The sequence below is a fragment of the Phaenicophaeus curvirostris genome, chromosome 1 (assembly GCF_032191515.1).
Source record: "Phaenicophaeus curvirostris isolate KB17595 chromosome 1, BPBGC_Pcur_1.0, whole genome shotgun sequence".
In the NCBI taxonomy this organism is placed as follows: Eukaryota; Metazoa; Chordata; class Aves; order Cuculiformes; family Cuculidae; genus Phaenicophaeus; species Phaenicophaeus curvirostris.
In genome coordinates this window covers 102,093,218-102,119,298 of record NC_091392.1, presented here as the reverse complement: position 1 = coordinate 102,119,298, position 26,081 = coordinate 102,093,218, and the positions used below count along the sequence as shown (strand labels likewise).

Below are 26,081 nucleotides of genomic sequence, written 5' to 3'. Positions count from 1 at the left end.
CTAGGCCACAAATATAACTTGTATGTTGCAAGTACAGGAAAACATTCCCCCAGAATACACAGAGCCATGATTTTAACCAAGTTTACTATGAACAAACAGTAAGCAGTTCTGTTTATCATAAAAAAGCAATTTACACATCATGTTTGTTACTGCCAAGGATTTCACAATACAAAATGCATGCATAAAGACTACTGAAACAGGATTAGCTAGAATACGTTATGACAGCTGAAGATACTTATAACCTTCTTGTTTAGATCCTGTACAAAGTGTTTCATAGAACACTTTAGATCACTATGCCGAATTGATTTCAGATTTAAAAGGAAGCCTGAGCAAATACCTAAACTATTACTTTCTTTTTCCATTAAACAGTTGCTTGTAAACACACATATACTGGCATGCTGATTTCAATTGGTGGAGAGCAAGGTAACAGAACAGAGACGCAGAAGTACTTATACCTACCTTGAAGCTGCAAAGAAGCTTGTGACCTGATAACCAAAACTGGCATAGTATGCATGTTCCATAATAGCCATCAGTTGCACACAGTTATATCCTATGAAAAAAACAAAAAAACAAAAAACATCTGCCTTAATGACAGTTAAAAGAGAATACAACACTGGTAACATATCCATTCCAGTCTTGTCTCGTGTCTTAGCTGCTCCTAACTAACAATTAGCAATGAAATACCAATTCTGTCTCAAGGAACAATTACACCTAATAGTTTATACTTAAATGATCTTCTGTTAAAAATGGAACAGTGATCCACATGTAACTAGGTATATTGACAAGCAGATTTAGAATGCGTAAGTGATACACAAATGTAATCTTATTTTAACTTTGGAATATTAACAATGTCAATCTGTGTGTCCAAACCTTCTGATTCTCTTTTGACACTCGCAGTCTGGGGGCATGGGGGAAATCACTGGCTACACATACTATACCTTATGCCCTATGGTATCTTTTTTTGCCACTTCAAAATACTTTATCCTGACTTCAATTATTACATTCCCCTTCTACATGAGTCTTTCAAGAAAGAGAAAACACAGAAGCAATGTGGTTTTGTTCTGAGTTTACCGAAGAACCGAGGCAGTACAGGAGGGGTAGGAGACGCATGGCTGTCTTTTGTATCACCTAAGACAGCTTGGTGCTATGTAAAGGGAGGGAAATCTAAAAGGAAAACAACATGCTTAGGGTGGAAGCCAGAGTACTTGCCACACATATTAACTAAAGCTGTCTCTAATATTAGTGAATAAGTGCCCCAGACAAAAAGCAAGTGAGGACCTATCAGCAAAAAGTTAACTTCAGGTTTAACCTACAGTGTGTTGCGATTCCCATCACTACCACTTCTCTTAGTTTAACCAAAATCTTCATGTCTTTATTTAGTTTAGACAACACACTGGTTGTTTCTTTTCTTGTTTTTGTTTTTAGATGTTGCAGCTATAAAAGAGTTATTATTAGAAGATAGCTGGCATGAGCACTGCAATTTGTCAGATGCGTTGTTTCATAATTCAGGTTCATTGCACTTATTTACACATTTTTATAAATAAACAGCATCAAATTAATCTCATTTGATTTCCTAGCTATTTATTTTTACTATTTGTCATGTGCATATTTCTACAAACTACTAATGTCTTAGCATTCTTAAACACTATAGTCTTAAGGCTCTTCCTAACAAGAAAGACATTCCAAAACCAAAACTAATACCCTTAAAAATATATTTTAGAAAAACTCTTAATTCCCACAGCGTTTAGAGTGTAAATAAGAACAAGCAGTATCTATCATTTCAATACACCCCACGTAAATCTGATAATGCTTTTGTTTTGTGGTTTATCAGCCTTTTCATGACATTTCTCCTCCCCTCCAAAGAACCTGTAGGTAAAGCAGAGAGCTTTCATAATTCTGTTTAGCTTGTTAACCTCTGGGAATGACTGAAATTCTTTGGCAGCAGAGAAAGAGTCATAGAAGCTAGTATGCTACCAAAGTTTTTGATAGGAATGGTTGGACTCAATGATCCTGTGGGTCTTTTCCAACCTAGTGATTCTGTGATACGTAATGTGGAATCCAGCTTTACTTTTTTTTGAGGGCCTCCAGATGTGCAAACTCCCTCATCACACCTGCAAGCTCAAATTTATTGAAAGGCAAATACCAGTTCTTTGAAACACTGACTCAACAAGAAAACCTACAAGAAAAAGTTATGGCTTCTTCAGGCACTCTGATAAATTACAAAAAAAAAAAACAACCACAAACAAAACACAGACACAGCCACCATCCACAGAGGTACCAGCTATGGATGACAATTATTGTTGAGCGTAATAAAATGTCTTTCATCACAGGGCAATAAAGGTCACCAAGTTCTAATATCCATTATAGAAAAATTGCAAAGACATCACAGGAAAAAATTATTTATCAAATAGAAACTGAGGTGAACAGGTTTGCTATGCTTCCCAAGATAATCATCCCAGCTGTTTCACACATTGCCTCCAACAGTTCTTTTCTAAAACAGGATTTCTCACTTTCAAAGTTTCCATGTTTTGATACTTCATAGCAACTTTTCACAAGAGAAAAATTAGAACACTTATTCTGGCAAATAGAAAGGACAATCCTTTCTCTCCAGACATACCTTTGTTTTTACTTAAAATCAAGATGTACAATTAGTAGAACCAATTAAGAACACAGTATTTTCTAACAACAATCTCAAAAAAACAGGTCCTTTTTCAAGTGGAAAGTAAATCATTCCAAAAGCAAATTGCCCTGCAACATTTATGTAGGTTTTTGCAATCACATTTTATGTAAACTGCGGAATGGAATTTGATTCACATATTCTATCTCAGTCTTTGTTTCTTTTCGTCCATAGTTCTCACTTGTTTATAGCTTTTGCTACCCTAAGAATCTATTTTATTAGTATGTTCCATCTGAAAACTCAAAAAACTGTAGACACTTAATAATTATCATTTCTAATAAGAGCAAAGGTACATTACAATTTTATCTCTGCAAGCATCTCTGTTATTACTTACCAAGATCCTTTATTCTAGGCAGCACATTGTATGTGAAGTTTTTATAAGAAGCTACTTTCCCTTCTGGGGAAGCAATCCCCACATGAGATTCATAGATTCTTAAGCTTTTTAACTTCTTGGGGGAAGGATGCTTATGCTACAAGAGGGAAAAAAAACAGTTGTTAAACAACAGCTTAGAATTGTTGTCACCTCACATAATTTGCACAAGATAAAAAATAATATATGGTTTGGTTTGTTTTCCCATAACAACACAAAAATTTCAGAAGCAGTTAAGCATGCTAAACTGTTAAAGCAAATGTCTATTTCAAATTAACATTCTTCATGAACAAGAAACTGGACATCCATAATTCAGTGTGGGTTTTTTTACCCTTTTTAAATTACAATGAAGTGTACAACTTATAGCAGCTATTGCACTATAAAGTTTTTCTGAACTACTACAAAGCTTGCCTGAAAATAAAAGACAACAGAAAAATAGAGTTTTATTTTTTAAGCGTATCTGTGTTTCGCAGATATTTGAAATTGCTCTGCCTTCCCCAAGCTAATATCTATAAATGTTTCCGTCCTAAAGAACAGTTCCACAGCACAAAATCATCTATATTTCAACTGCTTAGGATTAAAATATACCCCAAATCTGTAGCTGAGTGCAATGATGAAAATATTTGAAGAGCTTACACTTCATTAGGATTTTATTTTTTCAAACAGAAGTCTTGTCTGCAGAAACTTAGGAAAACTACCAGTTCAAACCTGTTTATCCGACAAAGTTTTTTCTTTTCCTCCCTCTCTCAATTAAAAAAAAAAATTACAAATTATATATTTTATTTGTTATTTAATATTTAAATAAAATTTTAAAAAATTAGAACAAAATAAGTAAAACCATGAGCGTATATAAACAGTGAAAAGAACTTAAAGGGACAATGTGAAGAACAAGAAGTTCTGGTTGAGGTTTGTTCCCCCTTGTACTTCACTTCCACAAGGCAGCTCTCCTATTCATCAAAGTACTCAATTTTTTTATTATTTTTTTTTCCTGACTGAACTCAGTAAGGCCTTATACGCACCCTAAATGTTCTTACCTCTTTTTCACTCCAGGTCATACAGATCACTGCATTTTCAATTACCTCCCCATTCCTCCTCTTGTAGAGGATCTAGGTGGCATTATAGATACTGGGTAGGTCACTACATTCATATGAACTATACATCTAAATTATAAAATTAGTGTAGTAATGTTGTACTGTACTGCAATGTTGGTGTGGTGTATTTTTTTACAAAAGATTATTTTTTTAATATGCTGTCTAGGAGACTGAAAAATTAGCCCAAAAACATTCATTACTAAAGTCACTTGTTTCTGTCAAAGCCACGAATAAAACCCCTTCACCTATCAGGAAGCTATTTTAACTAGTTTGCTACTGTCTTTTTGTGGAAAAAAAATCTTTTTTTTTTTCCTTCCAAGCAGGGATACAAAGCTAACTCAATACACTATTTTATACATCTTTTGAAAATAATATGTAAGCCTTACAATATACGACTGTGGTGGATTCCAGTGTACCCAATCATAATTCACTTTGTCTTCATCACGGACTACATATCTTGCCCAAGGTGAAATACGATAGAGGAGTTCACCATTTTGAGCACGAATCACCACCTATAAAATAACCGCAACATAGGTATACAGTCACATATAATTCATAACACCTCCTATGTAAACCATAATAGAGAATGAAATAGTATGCTACACAGAAATCTAATTTAAAGAACACATTCTTTAATTTAAAGAAGCAAGTCAAGACAAGGAAGAACAACCAGGTTCACCCAGATGATTTGCAAAGGGATAGTAAACCAGGCATGTCAGAAACAGGAGTGATGCTCATGAGCAGGAGCTGAAAAGTGAAGGTATATAAAGCTTCATATAAGTAATGGGAGAAAGAGCCTTCCCAAATGGATTACCATTAGGTTCCCCAATTTCCCTTGTCATTGCTATTTCCCCATGTTCTCATAAATTTAAATAGACATGCAGTACAATGCCATCACGATGAGAACTATGATTTGTTTACTTGGCAAACAACCTAGTAAGCCAATTTTAATGTCTCAATTTCCTCTTCTTTTCTGTGCTCTGAGTCCTGAATGATACCACATACATCAGAACTACAGATCAACACAAGAACCACAGGAGAGCTTTCAGATCAAGAAGGGAGGAGTAAAATTTTAACTGCTAGGTTTCTTCTGCTGTCTTTTAGTTTCTCTGTGTGCCTCCATCATTCTAATGATAAGATGAAATAAGATCTGTTTACTTTCCGTATTTGATTTCCTCTGTTTTACAATGAGAGACCAAATAGGATCATTCCTTTCAATTCCTTTAAAAAAGCTCCCAAAAGTTCATTTGACCAGAAAGAGTGACCAAACATAACAAACCCAGGAGCTCTTTTGAGTATTATAATTTTACATAATAAAAGCAAAACTGAAATAACAACTAGGACAACATTGTACCAGGACCTTGCATAAGACATTGTATTTGAGAAGTTTGTGATCTTTAACATGCTATCTCTGCTCTATTGAGTAACAAATGTAATCTGTAACTTATAAAATACCCTTGGGAAAGGGTATGAGAATAAAGACATGGGAGGTAGTGTTGCTAAGTGGAAGAGGATTGCATGTTCAGGGACAACAGATCCTTCTGCTATGCTGCACCTTCCCCTTGACTGCAGAACATCATAAGCCATCTCAGCATAGCAGAGGGACTTGCAGGCAGCTCCCCCTTGGTACCCGCAACTAAGCTACCCCCACGGCCTTGCCTTTGTCTGAAAGTGCAGAAAGAATGTTTCATGCTTTAGGAGTAGAGTTGATTTCTTGTAAGGAAATTATATACTAGCTTGAATGAACAAAACTGAGAGCTTCTCTCTATGGACAGAAACTGCTCCACACAGCATTCCATGGGAAAATCTACCAGGACACGCTTTTCATATGACACTAGTGCAGGTTGCTCAGCATTTGAGAGTGACTTGCTTACTATCAGTATTCCTCCTCTTAGTCTATTTAAAGCAGTTATCCTACAAAGCCAGTTGTGGCTAGGCCTTTCTTCTTGAGATGCAGAAAGAACCCTATTCCATCTGTTTCACTCCACTCCACCCGTCCCCACCCCCTCCCCCCCTTCCTCAGTGCAGGAGCATCAGCAGCACTCTGGTTTTGCTTAGTAGTTGGGCTGCCATTAAAACCGCAACACAGAAGTTCTGCAAATTTAAGACCCAGAAATGTACAAGCAAGTGAAGCCCCGAAATTTTACTTTTTTTTAGAAGTTGATGGTTGATTTTCTGGTTTGGCTGTTGGTTTTGAGGGGCTTTGTTTTTCTTTTTCTTCCAAGGAGAGCTATGAACATCATGAGACGCCTCAAATGCAAGTGGGGGATTAAGCATCTTTTTGTTTTCCCCCTTCATTTAGAAAAGTGACTTTTGTTTGCTTTCAGTCCCTCACAAGTAGTCTAAGAGAACAATTATCAGAGAATTGCCATTTTACTTGTGGAAAGTGTCTTTCATTATTTTGATAATTATCTGTAACGCAACCACAGGAGAAAGTAGGATGAAAATACATATATACAGTAGGTCATAAAGATCAGCTTTTGTCAGTATGTCTTAAACATTGTCTTGGTGCAAGAGGCTTTATGCAGTTTGGCAGTGGGAGAGATGGGGAAGTGGGGGAGCAAGCACATCACCCACCCAGTTGAGTTCCCAGTGTTCACTGAGCTGTCCTGGGCTGCTGTGGCCGAGGGATGTGCACACACTAAAGAGGCAGGGGTGTCCCTAACTGCACATGGATGCCCAAAGGGTTCACATGGCTGTTATTCCATCAACCTGCCAGCGACCCCTGGAACCTCCAGGCCCAGTTCAATAACTTTCTTGAATGAACACCTGTGCATGTCCAATTCAAGAATTTTCCATGCAGAGAAATGGCACAGATTCAGGAAGACCACTCCTCCTATGCTAACAGAGGACAGATATCCTCTATAAATAATATGTGCCAAGAAGCACACATGCATATGCCTTCTGCCCCACAGAGCATGTTTTGTGAAGAGACCTGCACAGGATTTTATTGGTGTGGTGATTATTTTTGTTATTTCCTCTGTTTCCTGCTGCTCCTCTTCTTTCTCTCTCTGCCTTATTCTCTCCTTATTCTACCTCATCATTTTTTTCCTTAGCACTCTTAGTGGAAATAGGTTGTATTCAGACTCTTTTAAACTGTTTGTTACTTTGACTGTGTTCAAAGTACACATTGGAATTTTCAGTATACCCTTGGAGTAATTTGTCTTTCACTCTAGATTGCTGCACACACGTAAGAAACCTACCCCCCAATCCCTGCCAAGCACATCTGTTGGGGTAGGTCATAACATAGGTTAGTGGAAGATAGTAAAGCAAGGAAATGTGATTGCTGTGTTTCTCAGTGTGTGTTATTATAACTCTGACAACTCCAAACAGGTTTTGTAAGGATCAATTAATACTAACCACCTTATCAGAAAAAGCTAAATAGTCATTGAAAATACTGTACAGTTGCATGGAAAATTTCTTCTGTCAAACTAGGCAAAAAGGGTATTTCTGAAAATTATATCAACACTGTGAAGATCCTTCTGGCTTACAGCATTGCCTGTTACTCTTAAAATACTAAAAATAATCTCCTCTGATATCACACTTCTGATGATGTTATTGCTTGTTTTATGAATTTCTCCCAATTTAGCCATCACAGAAATAAGACACTTACAGCTTATAAAAACCATACCCTAGCTACTCAAGTTAGTATTCCTTTTTCACCAGTATTCTGGTGTAATTTATACTATAGAGGCTTATGAGGAGTGGGCACATTTTATTTTAAAAAATACGTGGTAATTAATCTAAATCCAGAACATTAATTATATATAGTACTGGTTTAATGCAAATATGATACTTGAGGGTAGAAAAGAAAAAGTTTATTTAAGAAAACTAGTCATGCATAATCTTAGATATAATCCATTAAGCAATAAGAAAACCACTTAAAAAGAGAGATTAGAGTCATAATTAAATGAGTAATTATTTCACTTTTTAAACCACACTTCCAACAGTTACGCTACACGTGCTTTAACCATAGCTCTGCATTACATTCTTCTGAAATCATAAGAACTTTTGCAGTGACCATATTTTCCTCATCATGCTATCATCAGTCTGACCTCAGTGCCAGGGAAAGTCATGGAGTAGGTGATCTTGAGTGCTATCATGAAGCACATGCAAGAGAACCGGGTGATCAGGCCCATTCCACATGGGTTCACAAAAGGCAGGTCTTGCCAAACTAACCTGATCACCTTCTATGACAAAGTGACTCGGCTGCTGGATGAGGGAAAGGCTGTGGATGTGGTCTTCCTGGACTTCAGCAAAGCCTTTGACACAGTTTCTCACAGCATTCTGCTTAAGAAACTGTCAGCCTCTGGCCTGGACAGGCGCACACTCTCCTGGGTGGAAAACTGGTTGGATGGCCGGGCCCAGAGAGTGGTGGGAAATGGTGTGAAATCCAGCTGGAGGCCAGTGACAAGTGGGGTTCCCCAGGGCTCGGTGCTGGGTCCAGCCCTGTTCAATGTCTCCATCAATGACCTGGATGAAGGCATTGAGTGCACCCTGAGCAAGTTTGCGGACGACACTAAGCTGAGTGGAAGTGTTGATCTGCTGGAGGGTAGGGAGGCTCTGCAAAGGGATCTGGACAGGCTGGACCGCTGGGCAGAGTCCAATGGCATAAGGTTTAACGAGCCCAAATGCCGGGTCCTGCACTTGGGGCACAACAACCCTATGCAGTGCTACAGACTAGGAGAAGTCTGGCTAGAAAGCTGCCTGGAGGAGAGGGACCTGGGGGGGTTGGTTGACAGCCGACTGAATATGAGCCAGCAGTGTGCCCAGGTGGCCAAGAAGGCCAATGGCATCTTGGCTTGTATCAGAAACGGCATGACCAGCAGGTCCAGGGAGGTTATTCTCCCTCTGTACTCGGCACGGGTGAGACCGCTCCTCGAATACTGTGTTCAGTTCTGGGCCCCTCACCACAAGAAGGATGTTGAGGCTCTGGAGTGAGGCCAGAGAAGAGCAACAAAGCTGGTGAAGGGGCTGGAGAACAGGCCTTATGAGGAGCGGCTGAGAGAGCTGGGGTTGTTTAGCCTGGAGAAGAGGAGGCTGAGGGGAGACCTCATTGCTCTCTATAACTACCTGAAAGGAGGTTGTAGAGAAGAGGGTGCTGGCCTCTTCTTCCAAGTGACAGGGGACAGGACAAGAGGGAATGGCCTCCATCTCTGCCAAGGGAGGTTTAGGCTGGACATTAGGAAAAAATTCTTCACAGAAAGGGTGATTGGGCACTGGAACAGGCTGCCCAGGGAGGTGGTTGATTCGCCTTCCCTGGAGGTGTTTAAGGCACGGGTGGACGAGGTGCTAAGGGGCATGGTTTAGTGTTTGATAGGAATGGTTGGACTCGATGATCCGGTGGGTCTCTTCCAACCTGGTTATTCTATGATTCTATGATTCATTTCAGAGGCATCAATGCACTTGCTTTACTAGTTTTTCAGAATTAATTTTAAGTAATAGTTTTGCTTTTCTTCAAAGCATTTATCAGATCAATTTTAGTGCTAAGAGTTTCTAGGAACTGAGAGAATTTTATAGGAACTCTTCCTACCAACATTCACAGCCACAGTTCTAATAGCTACAAATAGAACTCCCAAGAAGCAGAGGAATACATGTATTTTTCATACACTGTAACAGCCACAATGTAGGGCCATAAACAAGTGGTGCTGACCTACCACTTCCTTCAAGGGTTGGTTTTACACACTTCACAGACTTAAGAATCTGCTCTGCTTTAAGGCTCACAATTTAAATAGCTTTTCATTTTCATTTTTATTTCATAACAACTTAACTTTCAGTTTTATTATGACAATATAAGAAACCGCTGTTGTAAAGAAAAGGTCATATTTGTCCAACAATAGAAGTCATACATTTTAACAAAGCAAATGCCAGAATATGTCTCAAGTTGCAAGAACACTTATTTTGACAAATAAAATTTCTGAATAATTGTTTACTTTTTTCACAGTATAGGTCTTCTTAAAACAAGTAGTATTTTCCATATATATATATATCCAGCCATGGTTTATCTGGTCAAACCTTACCATAATAGTAGAAAGCTCATTTTTTCCCACGTGTTGCATGAGCTGTGCACAGACAAAACATAGTCAAGAGGGTCACAGCTAACCCAGAAAATAAATTATTACAGCAATAAAGCTGGTAAAGTTGAATCCCATTTTGCTCTGGTTTATATGAGCATAATCAACATAGTTTCCTTAGGCCTCTATCAAGTAATCCCTAACAATTTCAGTTCTCATTTCCTATGCTTGCTTAACACTTTTCTTAGTTTTATACGAATGCCATTTACCGAATCTTTCTTTTCCCCAATTACCAACCTCTATACTCAGTCAACTTACTCTTCTCTCCTTATGTTAGTAATTACAAGCAGGAAGACTTCAGATAATATTTTGTAAGAAGTTTCTTGAGATAGAATTCTCATATCACCATGTTTATCTGAAGCATGAGCAAAACAAACTACAAAAGTTGACTAGTATCCGAAAACAAGTATCACTTTAGCTCAAGCCTGAAAAATAGCAGTGAACAGTCCAACAGCTTCCATTCCCATATTGGAACAATATGGGAATTGTAATACGTAATTGAAACAATTACAAATAAAGCCTACAAAAGGAGTAATAATTTCAAGCACAGATTTAAAACTGACAGATAAATAATTCACTCCACTCACCCTACACCACTACTTGTGGTCCGGTCACTGCAGTGTTCAGACACTAAAAGCAGTTGTCAAGTATGCTCTGTACCTGCAGCTGCAGGTTATATACGCATAAAGAGTACTGAATAGCCATCACACAGCATTTTTTACTAACTACCTATGAGTATTTAGCAGATACTATACTTTTTTTTCACTCATTTCAAATTAATTTTTAGAAGCTATAATGCATAACTTAAGCTAGCTACTATTTAGTCAATCATCATTTTACAGCTGAGTTTATATTTAATAATTAACTCCACTATCTCCTCTAAAGACTCTGTATACATACACATGGTATGTACCAAACAGCCCTTTATCATTAGTATATTTTCACATTGTTGTTACGCACCTGTATTATGGCTTACCCTTGGCTTTCTTCAATTTGCGAATTAAGTCACTTTTTAATCGCTTCCCAACGTGAGCTATGTTAAAATTATCAGGGAGAAGCAATGCTAGTCACTACAGAAAACACTCCAACAAGAGGACAAATGAAAAAGAATCCCCATTTCCTAGACGAAAGTAATAAATATTCCACAGTTTGTGTTTAAAACAAACTATTAAGCAATAGCCAAAACTAGAGTTAAGAAACCAACATATCCAGAGTTACATTTGCACTGCTCAAATTCAGAAAGACTGAAGAAAAAACAAACAAACAAACAAAAAAAACCCAAAGAACAAATGAAGAGAACCATCTAAACATTTCTTTGTTTGAAACAAAGCAGTAGTATTTTACTATCAAACGGCATAATGTGTGGGCAACATAGTACTTTTTTTAGAGGAGAGAGTGAAGTCTTACAGGACTCTGTACTAAGAAGTTATTTTATTCCTTGCTTACCCATTGGAAACATCCAAAATAAGATTCTGGAAAATTCAAAGCTTGTCATACAGAATTTGCTTACATTAGATACAGATCACCTGAATAGCTTTAGGTTTTTTCCCCTTTCCTTCAGTGGTAAATACATTCACAAAACATGTAAAAACTCAAAAGCCTTGATGACCTTGGAAATTAGACTCATGTCAACCTCAAAGTGAAATATCAGTATTAAATACATGTAAATAAATGCCTCCACATAAATAACCAAGCGTCAGAAAGAATGAAAATGTCCTTCAAAAAATTCACATTAAAAAGTCAATTTACTCTAAAAAAGGACACAGCATAGATATACAATTCATATAAGCACAGCTGCAAAACAAAGTGAAAAGCTTAACCTAAGCTGCTCATCTCCCGTATGTAAAGGTTAAAAATGTGTGTCCTCTTTGAATATTCTATAATAGGGATGTTGGGTGCATTTTCAACCTGACATGCTCAGCACACTAAGTTTAGCATCCAAGACTACTGTAATTAGTACAGTGGATTTCATAGACGAGTACACCCAAGGTAGTGAAAAGATGTCCTAGTAACCTGACATTTAAGGCATCAATGATGCTGAAGTGATTAGTTTTGAATTAAGAACTTTAGGATCTAAATAAAAATCATCAGAAAACTGAAGCATATGGCTGTAAGAGCAAATGTATAGCCAAAAATGGTTGACTTTGAAGGTATATAAAAATAGTGTGTAAAGGTACGTTCCAATTTTTAAAATGCCAGATTGGTGGAATACGAAACCAGGAGCTAAACTTCACAAGAGCATTAGTATCCAAGCAGTAATGTTCCATGTCTGTCCCACTAGACTATAGGGAATTTATGAAGTGGGGAGTAAGCTACAGGATAAAACAAAGTAGCGTTCACAGGTCTGTTTTGATAATATTTAAAGCTCTGAAAAACAGCTTGTAGCAGTTAAGGACAAATCATTGCTCTGAGGGCCATCTAGCACCATGCAAAAAAAAAAAAAAAAAAAAAGCAATAATAAATTGGAGCAATCCAGAAGCTGAAATTAGTTTCATTTAATTTAATGGAGCTTTCAGTGAAGGACAAGTGAGATTCAGTGGCCTCAGTTTTCAGACACATTAAAATTTTTGAACTCTTGGGTACTCTGCTATTCTGCCTTTCCAAAATAGCATGGATCTTCCATATCACCTACAGAACGATCTACCAATGCCTTCAGGATGTTTCAGAGCATTTAAAAGAAAACTTGTCACTTGCACTAAGGAACTTACAACCTACCGTAATTCAGTGAAATTTGTTGTTTTTAAGAACAGAAGCCACGTATTTTTCCTTAAATTACCTACAACAGTAAAAAGTCTGAGAACTTTAAAAGTTTATCCACAAATTTAAATAAATCATGTGTAAATTAAAAGCTCCATATGATTGTGACATTATGACAGATAATATGCAGTAACAGGCCACAAAACACTATTTTTAAGATTCATATGTATACAAATAACACCTTTCTTTTAGTGTTTGCCTACCTTCACCTTCTCTTCATATCACCTTTATGTGGCTACCCCACCTTCCAGTGTACACAGATCTTCAGAATGGTGTGAAGAATAACTCAAATGACAGCTATATACAAGACCAGAAAATTTCTCTACCGAGCATTCCTTTAGTATTAAGCTCCTGCATCTAAAGTACATTTTAATATCATATGTGAGCAATGTATTCAATTATGAGGTATTCTCTTAAGTCATCTGCCTCTGTTTCCACTGATGATGATACAGGGTAAAACTGGAAATAAAAATAAGGCATCCTATCTCGATAATTTCTTAGTTTTCAGATATTTATTTTCATTTAAAACTAGCATCTTCTGGACTTTTTTTTTTTTTAAATACAGAACTAAGACTGACATTTTTGCTGCTGAGGAAATTCCTTATATAGCGGTTTATCATTTAAACTCAAGTTGTGGAGAGGAAAATGAGGAGGTGATAACCAGGTAATTGATGAATATATGCAAGCAAATAAACTTCTCTGTAATATTGTATTATTATTTCATTACTTTATTAGCTTGAAGCCACTGGGAATGACTGTTGGTGTATGCAGGTTTTAATACAATGACAAAATTATATTGGTTATCAAATCAACAACAGCTACCATGATGAGAGAGTGGACAAGATTATTAGGGAAGTGTCAGTGACTTGTTATTTATATAAGGGCAATAAGTTATTATTTCAATGTTTTACAATTTTTAGCATTTTATTAGAGTCATATTTATTCATTTCTGAGACCAGATTATTGAAGTGTAAAAGCCACAATAACACAAATGCAAACATCATGTCATCCCAATATGAAAGTAAGTTCAACCCAAAACCCAAAAGCATGACAAGATTAAGTCTTAGACTCTAGGAATTTTATGTTAGATGCTGCAATAACACAACCAAATTTTTTTTCCACTACATGAAATTTTTTGGAAATTGAGCATCAAGGTATTTCCCTTTCCTTAGCAGGTCGAAGATTACATGGAGAAGGAAAACAATTGCTTGTATACTAAGATGTTTTTTAGTATAATGTATAGTATCAACAAAAAAGTTTTCTTTTTTACTTTTGCAGAAATAGGCTAAAAGAATATAAAGTTACAAGAATACAAAAAGATTCTGAACTAAAGTTAATCTCTCCAAATATTTATACTTGCAACATATGCCTGCTCTAAGAAAACTTAGTCTTAGATTTTATTTCACAAATGCAGTTCGGTTTCAAAGACAGTTCTTTCATTCAAGTCACTGATACAATCCCGCTATAAGATCATATTTCTTTTCTTTCTTCTTAAATTGCTCATCCCTTTTCTCAACCCCCTCAAGTTACTACAGAAATAGAAGCAAAGTTTTACTATCAGCTGAAAATATCTTTCCCTACACAGCTTAGCTTTATACTTTTCTTCTACAAAGTGTATTGAATATCCAGTTTAGCACCCAGGATAGAATACGTGGTTCTGACAATCTTCTGCCAGAGGATGACTCAAATTGAGACCATTTACAAAAGTAAATAAAATAACATCACCATCCATGCCTTCCCCACACACACAGAGGAAACCACAAGGCAACTACCACCACTGTCTTTCCACAGGTCGCACCGATTTGTGAGAGAAGCACTAGAATATAGAGGCCATGTTTTTGTATGTTTGGTTTTTAATACATGGGACCACAGCAGAACACTTTCAGTAAGATACTGCAATCTGCTGCAGAACCCAGGACTGGAATTGTGTTCCTTGCCTGACACAGTTTGCTTTGAAGAAGAGTTTAGATAAAAATATAAAAGCTTGACAAAAATTTGGGATAGAACAGCACTATTAAGAGCTTTACTCTGAAATTGTCCCATTCAACCTGACCGATTTTAGAGACCAGATAAAATATTTTCTTCTTTAAACAGCCTTAGAAATTGAAGGCAAGGAATGAAGAAATGAACACTGCTTCTTCACTAGTGCCTTAATCTTCTTGCTACTGCACAGCCCTGCTGAACAAAGCTGAAGTGAGGCAGCAAGGAGAAAAAGGTATCAGAAGTTGCTCAACACTCAAACTTCCCCTTGCAAATACTACCTTCCCAAATAGGCCTGCTGCTCAGACTGGTTGGGGAATAAGCATGGAAAATGCAAGATCTTCCCAGAACTCTAAGAGAGATGCAGGCACTCTGGTGTCAACTACTCCAGTTACCAGGCAGTCGGGAACGAACCCTGTTCCCTCTAGGAGGGCTGAAGGCTCGGCAGCTCAGCTGAAGTGCATTTACACCAATGCACACAGCATGGGAAATAAGAAGGAAGAGCTGGAAGCTGTCGTAGGGCAAGGGGCCTATGATGTCGTTGCCATCACGGAAACGTGGTGGGACGACTCATATAAGTGGAGTACGGCTATGGTGGGGTATAAGCTTTTCAGGCGGGACAGGAAGGGTAGGAGAGAAGGCGGGGTAGCCCTCTTTGTAAGGGAGGACTTGGACTCCATTGAGATGGATTGTGGCCATCAGGAGGTTGAGTGCCTGGGGGTCAAAATCAGAGGAGCCCACCAGAAGGTAGATTTTGTGATGGGAGTCTGTTACAGACCACCCAGCCAAGGAGAAGCAGCTGATGAGCTCTTCTATAAACAGCTGGGGTTAATCTCTAGATCAATGCCTCTTGTTCTTGTGGGAGACTTCAATCTTCCTGATATCTGCTGGGTGTACAACACAGCAGAAAGGAAGCAGTCTAGGAGGTTCCTGGAGTGCGTGGGAGACAACTTCCTCGCACAGCTGGTGAATGAACCAACAAGGGAGGGTGCCCTCCTGGACCTGCTGTTGGTGAACAGAGAAGGCCTTGTAGGGGATGTGGCGGTAGGTGGACGCCTAGGACTAAGCGACCATGAGATGATAAAATTTTCTGTTCTAGGTGAAGTGAAGAGGGTGGTTAGCAAGACGGTAGCATTAAATTTCCAGAGGGCAGACTTCGATCTCTTCAGCAGGCTGGTTGGTGAAGTCTCATGGGAGACAGTACTCAAGGGCAAGGGAGCCCAGGAGGGCTGGGAGCTCTTCAAAAGGGTGGTCCTAGCAGCTCAGGAGAAAGCCATCCCCGTGGTCCGGAAAAAAAGCCGGCAGGGGAGAAAGCCAGCTTGGTTGAATAGAGAGATCTTGAGTGATATCAAGAAGAGAAATGTTTATGGCCTCTGGAAGAAGGGACAGGCCTCTTGGGTGGGCTACAGGAGGAAAGTGAGATTGTGTAGGGAAAACATCAGAAGGGCTAAGGCTCAGCTAGAAATTGGATTGGCCAAGTCAGTGAAAGATAACAGAAAATCTTTCTACAAATATATAAATAATAAAAGGAGGACTAGGGAGACCATACAGTCCCTATTGGACACAGAAGGAACAACAGTAACAGGGGATGAGGAAAAGGCTGAGGTACTTAATGCCTTCTTTGCCTCAGTCTTTAGTCGTAAGGAGGGTCGTTCCGTCTGTGTACAAACCCAGGAGCTAGAGGAGCAAAATGAGGCTCCCATGATCCAAGAGGAGGTGGTCCAAGAGGATCCAAGAGGAGCCTTGCTAGCCCGACTGGACAGCCACAAGTCTATGGGGCCGGACGGGATTCACCCTAGGGTACTGAAGGAGCTGGCAGATGTGCTGGCCAAACCCCTTTCCATCATCTTCCAACAGTCCTGGAAGACTGGGGAAGTCCCACTGGACTGGAGGCTGGCTGATGTTGTGCCCATCTACAAAAAGGGCCGCAGGGAGGATCCAGGAAACTACAGGCCTGTCAGTCTGACCTCAGTGCCAGGGAAAGTCATGGAACAGGTGATCTTGAGTGCTATCATGAAGCACATGCAAGAGAACCGGGTGATCAGGCCCAGTCAACATGGGTTCACAAAAGGCAGGTCTTGCCAGACTAACCTGATCGCCTTCTATGACAAAGTGACTCGGCTGCTGGATGAGGGAAAGGCTGTGGATGTGGTCTTCCTGGACTTCAGCAAAGCCTTTGACACAGTTTCTCACAGCATTCTGCTTGAGAAACTGTCAGCCTCTGGGCTGGACAGGCGCACACTCTCCTGGGTGGAAAACTGGTTGGATGGCCGGGCCCAGAGAGTGGTGGGAAATGGTGTGAAATCCAGCTGGAGGCCAGTGACAAGTGGGGTTCCCCAGGGCTCAGTGCTGGGTCCAGCCCTGTTCAATGTCTTCATCAATGACCTGGATGAAGGCATCGAGTGCACCCTGAGCAAGTTTGCGGACGACACTAAGCTGGGTGGAAGTGTTGATCTGCTGGAGGGTAGAGAAGCTCTGCAAAGGGATCTGGACAGGCTGGACCGCTGGGCAAAGTCCAATGGCATGAGGTTTAACAAGGCCAAATGCCGGGTCCTGCACTTGGGGCACAACAACCCTATGCAGTGCTACAGACTAGGAGAAGTCTGGCTAGAAAGCTGCCTGGAGGAGAGGGACCTGGGGGGGTTGGTTGACAGCCGACTGAATATGAGCCAGCAGTGTGCCCAGGTGGCCAAGAAGGCCAATGGCATCTTGGCTTGTATCAGAAACGGTGTGACCAGCAGGTCCAGGGAGGTTATTCTCCCTCTGTACTCGGCACGGGTGAGACCGCTCCTCGAATACTGTGTTCAGTTCTGGGCCCCTCACCACAAGAAGGATGTTGAGGCTCTGGAGTGAGGCCAGAGAAGAGCAACAAAGCTGGTGAAAGGGCTGGAGAACAGGCCTTATGAGGAGCGGCTGAGAGAGCTGGGGTTGTTTAGCCTGGAGAAGAGGAGGCTGAGGGGAGACCTCATTGCTCTCTACAACTACCTGAAAGGACGTTGTAGAGAGGAGGGTGCTGGCCTCTTCTCCCAAGTGACAGGGGACAGGACAAGAGGGAATGGCCTCAAGCTCCACCAGGGGAGGTTTAGGCTAGACGTTAGGAAAAAATTCTTTACACAAAGGGTCATTGGGCACTGGAACAGGCTGCCCAGGGAGGTGGTTGAGTCACCTTCCCTGGAGGTGTTTAAGGCACGGGTGGATGAGGTGCTGAGGGATATGGTTTAGTGTTTGATGGGAACGGTTGGACTCGATGATCCGGTGGGTCTCTTCCAACCTGGTTGTTCTGTGATTCTGTGAACTCACCTCCTAATGAAAAACTTTATGATACTCTATTCCTACTGCTTCAAATAAGCATGAAATCAAGTATATCCATCAAGGTGCTTGCAGTCACTGAACTGAATTCCTAAGAAGTGAATTGAGTATAAATGTTGAAAAGAAGTTTCAGAAAATATGGACAGCATGTCTCTTCTGCCAGGCTGTTCTCCTTTGTAAATAGGAGATAAATGACATTGGAAATAAAAACTCTAGTCACATTACTCCTAGTCTCTCCTTCTCCAGCTTTTTTCCCCCTCATTAACTTAACTTATGATTACTGTGCAAAGTCAGTCAAGACAAAGCTGTCCATTTTGTTCATTTTCTCTTCCAAGTAATCTTCTAGTAAAGAAATCTGCTAAGGGGGCAAGTATTTAAATCAAAGAATGAAAAAATACTCCTGTCACAGTTTAGCCCCACCCAGCCAAACTCAACAGCTAAAGCCATGCAGTTGAGCCTCCAAAATCCCCTCCCCTGCACACACCCCACTGAAAAGAAGGAGAGGGAAATAAGAGGAAAAAAATAACTTACGGATTGGAAACTAGAACTAGAGCTTTTACGAAATAATAATAATAGTAACGAAAATAATTAGTAAGTAATAAAACATAAAAAAACATATGAGATCACGCCCCATCCGTCAATGACTAAGTTTACACAAATGCTGCAGAGCAGAAATGAATCATAGAATAACCAGGTTGGAAGAGATCATCAAGTCCAACCATTCCTATCAAACACTAAACCATGCCCCTTAGCACCTCGTGGGTCTGTGGCTAGGAGGGAGCTGGACTCAGGAACACAAATCCAGGATCATGAGCAGCCAGACAAACGAGGTCATCATCGGATAAAGGCCATTGCATAAGAGAGCGAGACCCTTGTGGTCTCTCAAGTTTATACAGAGTATGACACACAGGGGATGGAAAACTCTGTTGGTCAGTTTAGGGTCACCTGCCATATTCGCCCCTCATCACAGGTGCAGCTCCTTTTCTGCCAGGGCCTTGATTAAGTGTCAGCATTGCCCTTTTTGCATGCCAATGCCCTGTGTTAGCACTTCAGAGAAGAATGCCCTCTCAAAATCATGCAGTTAGTTTTCAGAGAAATGAAGTTACATACAGTAACTCAGTCACGCAACTGACCCTGATTTACCTCAAACTACAACTACTCCTTAGCTATCAGACACAGTAATCTTTCTCAGGTAGTTTACATCTTTAACAAAACTCTGTAAAGAAATCTCTGCAGTTCATAAGCCAGTAGGAGGAGCGTCTATTTGCTGTGCAGATATTTTTTCTGTAAACATATCATCACATCAACTATTAGACTCTAAACTTGTTAGAGAGATTAAATTTTTATTCACAGCTCCCTCTTCTCTCCCCTTCCCTTCTCTCTCAGGGAAAGAAAATTAATTTAAAAAATAAACAAAGAACAAAAAAAAAAGCCAAGATATGACAGAAACAAAAGCCTATCTTCAAAGCTAAGACGTGAAGTCATGTCTTGATTTTCCGAAAGAGGGAGATATCGCTCCATTTGTGTATCAAGCATTTCAATTGCAGAAAAGAACCTAAAAGCATGTTTAGTTGGTTTACTAGATCAGATCAAAAACAAAAGCTTTTGTTCTTTTTCATCTTTCCACACCTCTCTTGGAATACTAAGAGAGATTGGTAAATACAAACAAAAATAAAGAAAATACTGTATTATCTATTTGAATATTAAAAAACATCACAATATGGAGACAGTAGCCTAGTACTACAAAAATATCTACCCAGATAAGACATAGAAATAATTTAGGAAAATCAAACTTAAAATCTAGGAAACCGTATGAGAGTTGTTAAAATGAAAGAAATAACATGTGGAGACATTACCAACAGATTTCAACAGGCATGAGTGTAAAGGCAATACTTGACTTAATCATCACAAACTATGCTACAAGAAAAACAACAGGCTTTACAACTGCTGGCTACACAAAGGTGGCTTTATTAAATACTGAGGAACAACAAGTATTCTTAAAAAAGGAAAACAATACATGTATCTATGCTGTGGACAGCATTCAAACTTTTATTCTGGTCTAGATTCCAGATTTTGAAAACTATTTTCAAAATCAAAGTCGAAAGAAAACTAAAATCTCTAAAATATACAGTTAAAGAAACACTTTTCTCCCCCAATGACTTAAGCAGAATAGAGTTACTAGAATAAATGATGTAGCTTAAAGACTATAAAAATGTGTATGCATAATAAAAAAGCATTCACACATGTATCACGTAACTTAGGTTTGAGGTAGGAGAGCATGGTTTGAAAAGCAACCATAATAAAGCACATTATACAAAATAAGTTTAACTTATTAGAGTTGTTTCAAGCCACATCAAGTAGAAAAGAAGCTGAAGTATGTAATAGGGGCACCCAAGCATTAAGTAATACTTATCCTCAACTATAAAGCATTTGTATAAAGGACAACTGCTGCATAATGCACCTTGTGGTTGGGTGGTTGTGACATGGTATGCTTGCTTTTTGATGCTCCCATTCACAGTTGTTTCAAACTGACAGTGAAACGCCTTTTAGAGGACAGAACTCTATCTTCATTTCCCACTTGACTTATAATCTTCTCTTAATATGATAGACAAATACACCTAAAAATTAGGGAGAACATACCAGTAATTCACACTGAAAAGAATGTCAGAAGCTTTACCTAATTAGCAGCCCTATCTTCAAAACAAAAGCAATTCACTTGGAAACCACAGCCACATTTATATATACTTAATACAGACTCTAACTTCAAATCCCATTTCAAGACCCCTTCTTCTAAATCTCTCCCTCTTCCTCAAAAAAAACCTGACATTTTGCTTTAACACACATTCAATATCAACTGAAATTACTACTCATCTGTATGAATAAACTAAAAGGAAAGTACTTTTAAACAGTAAAAGCTTCTATCAGAATGTACAATCTTCAAGTAACAGGAGAACTAAGTATGCTAAAATAACAGAACAAGAACATTCTGGTCACAGGTGGTATCCCCTATGGCTCCGTGCTGGGTCCAGTCCTGTTCAATGTCTCTATCAATGACCTGGATGAAGGCATCAAGTGCACCCTTAGCAAGTTTGCGGACGACACTAAGCTGAGTGGAAGTGTTGATCTGCTGGAGGGTAGGGAGGCTCTGCAAAGGGATCTGGACAGGCTGGACCGCTGGGCAAAGTCCAATGGCATAAGGTTTAACGAGCCCAAATGCCGGGTCCTGCACTTGGGGCACAACAACCCTATGCAGTGCTACAGACTAGGAGAAGTCTGGCTAGAAAGCTGCCTGGAGGAGAGGGACCTGGGGGGGTTGGTTGACAGCTGACTGAACATGAGCCAGCAGTGTGCCCAGGTGGCCAAGAAGGCCAATGGCATCTTGGCTTGTATCAGAAACAGTGTGGCAAGCAGGTCCAGGGAGGTTGTTCTGCCCCTGTACTCAGTACTGGCGAGACCACAACTCGAACACTGTGTTCTGTTCTGGGCCTCTCACCACAAGAAGGATGTTGAGGCTCTGGAGTGAGTCCTGAGAAGAGCAATGAAGCTGGTGAAGGGGCTGGAGAACAAGTCTTACAAGGAGTGGCTGAGGGAACGGAGTTGTTTAGCCTTGGAAGAGGAGGCTGAGGGGAGACCTTATTGCTCTCTACAACTACCTGAAAGGAGGTTGTAGAGAAGAGGGTGCTGGCCTCTTCTCCCAAGTGACGGGGGACAGGACAAGGGGGAATGGCCTCAAGCTTTGCCAGGGGAGGCTCAGACTGGATATCAGAAAAAAAAAATCACACAAAAGGGCCATCAGGCACTGGAACAGGCTGCCCAGGGAGGTGGTTAAGTCACGATCTCTGGAGGTTTTAAAAGACAGGAAGATGAGGTGCTCAGAGACATGGTTTAGTGGTAGACAGGAATGGTTGGACTGGAGGAGGTCCTTTCCAGTCTGGTGATTCTACAATTCTATGGTTCTGAAGTGCTGAGATCAGTCTGTAAAAAAGGCTCTGAAAGGCAACAATCCACTGCATTATAGTGCTTCATCACTGCTACAACCTCTCCTATGAGTCCCCGAGTAGTTGCACATTGTTTACCAAATCTAAACAGGCAGTCAAAGACCATTTACCTCCCAAAGAGTTGCCAGTAAACCTAAGAAGAGAAGTATACCCAGAGAGGTATACAACAGCCTGAGGTGTCATGGGTCACACTCAGCACCACTACTGTCTAGAAATGTGAGATGACTCAAGTCCTGTTCCCTAAAGTTCAAAATGCTAGGAGTGCCATTGTCTGGTTTTTCCTGCATATAGGTTACATTCCATGATGCTGCAAAGCACGTTTCTTTCATTGCTCAACTTTGTAAATCTGGTGATTTTTTTTTCCATCCTACACACCATTTAAGACATGAAATTTAAATGACATAGAACTTAACAGACTATGAGCAAGCATATTCCACACATACCTAACTCAGGTGAAAACAAGAAACATTGCAAGTGTTTATGTTTGTACATATAAAAAAAAGAGTGAATACAAGCTTACCACTGAAATGAAGTCTCATACCTCTGCTAGGGATACTTAGGGCTCCCTTTGTCAAACTTGTCTGACTGTACATAACCTATCTACACCTTATGTTACACTTCCCCTAGCATCCTAACAATCTGTCTGCCATTCCATTGTTTAAAAGTTTCCTGGGTTTTCATATTCTCACTAAAAACTTCCACATTTTGACTCCAGATTGCTTGAAGCACAAGACCAGAACTTGGAGCAAGTCTGATACAATGCCACAGGACTTCCTGAATAGTTAGGTCAGCTGCAACACCATCCACTTCCTCAGTGACAGTAATTACACTCGATGTATTTTACTCAGTGGTTCCCTGACACTGATTAACCTACCTGCTCACCATATTTGATTCCTTTTCAAGGTTTACAAGTTAAACACACAGCATGCAAATCCACCACAAAGTACAGGATACAGTTGTAAACTGTAAGAAAGAATTTTTAATGATATGCTTTACTACTAAATCTCCTTTCTCCAGCACTTCATGGGTACAAATGTACTTTTAGGTACTTCTAACCATGATTAACGTTTTAGTGTTCTGACTCAAAGAAGTTCTTCCTTTGCGCCCTTTAATGCTAAAAAAGGTTTCATGTTTCGACTGGAAAACTACTTAAAGCCAATAGTACTGAACTTTTGAAATATTCTGTACAAAATGGTAAAAAAAAATTGTGACTTCTTCATGTCAGCTCCAATTTAGCATTGAACTTTGCACTTATAACTACTGTTCAGCAACCACTGAAACCACTCAAATATGCAAGAGTCTGGAATATCAATAGAAGAATATTGTGTTAAAAAGTTCATGAGATGTACTGTAATGAGATTATTAGTTTTGATAATACTCTCCCTCAAAAAACTATAAAGTTTGCAATTTAAATATATACACACCCCCTCTCAAGATGTGTGTGAAGCAGGAAAGGATACACATTTGGCAAATGATCGAAAGCAGAGGTTTTTTTAAAAGTTTGTACCATTTTCTGAGGTGACCTTTCCAGGGACAACTTATGTATGTTATTTGTTCCCTGAGCTGTATATGATTAGTTCTTTTAGTACACAGAGAAATTACAAAGGCTGGTATGGTGCCAAGAAATTATCTTCTAAAACTCAAACAAAATTAACCATAAAACAGGATTTAGTTTTGCTTTACTTTTATCTATCTACACTCAATTATATAAGCTATGTGAAAAAGCCACATGTTTGTAGTTAACCCATATGGCTTCAAAAATCTAATAAGAAACCAACACATTTTCTCACTGATATCTTACAGACAACTTCCCAATCTTTGCTTTGCCATTGGTAAAAGTTGTATTATGAAGGCACGTCAGCAATCCTGACTGTTACCTTCACGAGAAATAAGCCATAATTGCTTACATTAACAACATTTCATGAATGTACAAGTGATATACAGTTGCACCTACCCAGCATATTGTTAGATAAAATTATTAGTATAACAGGTTTACTGTCATTACTACAAAGTTGAACAACTACTACTATTTTAGTATACCCTCTCCAGCTCATAAAAGAAAACCTAGTGGTTCTGTTATACAGATGATATCCTAGTCAATGTTCCAAGGCAATAAGTAGCTTAATCATCAATATTTTGGAACTATTCCTTTGATCATCTTTTCTTATCTGGCTGTGCGAAAATACTTCAGAACTTTATAATTAGCCGTGAATTAGGAAATTTTCATCTAGGTTTGGATTCCTACTGTCTTCTGTTTTCCAGTTGTCCTGTATTTTCGGTATTGTTCCTTGGCATTCCCCACTGCACATAAGGATCTCAAATTTTACCAATGCTACCCCACCTCTAAACTCTCCTGACACTATTTCAAAATTATGATTTAGAGACTACAATGAAAACGTAATTTACAGGTGTTGTTAAGTAGCTGTAAAATTTGTTACTTTACTGTTTATTTGTAAAATAAGAGGAACACTTAAATGCCTGCATGCACATGACAACATATGACAACACTTGCTAAAGGAAGTATTTCCGTGTTATTTTTTTCTAAATGCTTGCTGTATACCATGAAAAAGTGATTAAGAATACTCTGGCAATGAAGGAAGAATTCAGTCATTTTCAAACATGAAGGGAGATAAGCACACTTGCCCCTCAACTGCCATTAATGTTAGTATGATAAACATGTTAACACTTGAAGAAACTTCAGTTGTCCCAGACCATCTTTCAAACTAATCCCATTAGAATAAAGAAACAGATGTAAAGAGGCTTCATTTATTAAAACACGAAGTTAGGTTTTGTTTTTTAAATCTTTGCTTACCTTATGACACATATCAGAAGTTTCTAACAAAAAAAATCCCACAAAACCACAACAGCAATTATTTGTTCACTTAACTCCAAACTCCCCATTGATCCATGGGATCAAAAAAGTGTCCTTTTCTAGCAGCTAACATTTTGTAGACTGATATCATAATCCACAAGGAGTCACTCAGCTGTTACAAGCATCCATCTCTTCGCACACCAATGTATCAGATGATGTACAGCAGTTTTTAATTACTCACCTTCTTCAATGTTTATATTTACTTATAAGAAGACTGCCTGAAGAGCTACAGTAGATACTCTACTGCTATTGAAAAGAGGCAAATGTTTGACCTCTGCTCCTCATTTATTTTTGTACAAAATATTTTGTGACCTAATATAAATTAACGTCACCACCTACACTTCATCCATTTCCCACTCTGGCTTAGAAATTACTTATCTAAAAGTATTGACCTTGTTACTATTTCAGAATTTGGTATTTGCCTGTGTGGAACTAAAGAGGAAAACATTGTAGACAGAAGCTGAGGACTTTCTGAGGGAGACTTTCTCCCCTAGCAGATAAATCAAATCAGTGCATAAATGTTTAAAAGTGGACTAAATTTTTAATAATAATATTAGTAAAAAATCTTTAAAACTTGTAGTTCCCTTATGATTCTTTAGGAAAGCAAGAGGGGGAATACCTTCACTACTAAGAAGAAACAGGTTTTGTTTCCTAGTCTAGTGCACACAGACAACAATGCCTATTTAAACACTAACTCTGCAATCTGCATAATGATTTCTGTGTACAATCCAATATTCTCAGCTTCTACATGAAGAAAGAATTGCAAAACTGTGCTTTACAACAAAAATCCTCGTATTCCTAAAGATACGCTTGCATGAATGATCATAACCTAACAGAACTTTGTAGTTTTAAGAAAACAGCAGTTTTCTGAACCAGTTAGTGGAATGAGAAAGGATAAAAAGATCGGCCATCGCATAAGGATAAGGCATATGCTTAATGGGGAATATAACAAG

At 39.1% G+C, this 26,081-nt stretch overlaps 1 protein-coding gene across 5 annotated transcripts in view; it reads right to left on the bottom strand.

Annotated features, from left to right (window-relative positions):
- GBE1 (1,4-alpha-glucan branching enzyme 1) overlaps positions 1-26,081 on the bottom strand; it is a 161,830-nt gene that overhangs the window by 98,917 nt on the left and 36,832 nt on the right. For 4 of the 5 annotated variants that reach the window (XR_011338572.1, XM_069870127.1, XM_069870113.1 and 1 more), the window contains exons 4-6: positions 4,525-4,650; positions 3,012-3,147; positions 460-550 (exon numbers count right to left, since the gene is read on the bottom strand). Coding sequence is in view for 4 of the 5 variants with exons in the window: in XM_069870127.1 (XP_069726228.1) it covers positions 460-550; positions 3,012-3,147; positions 4,525-4,650 (353 nt within the window). In the remaining variant the exon portion in view is untranslated. The remainder of the gene's footprint in view (positions 1-459; positions 551-3,011; positions 3,148-4,524; positions 4,651-26,081) is intronic. The other variant, XM_069870145.1, reaches the window with a different exon arrangement.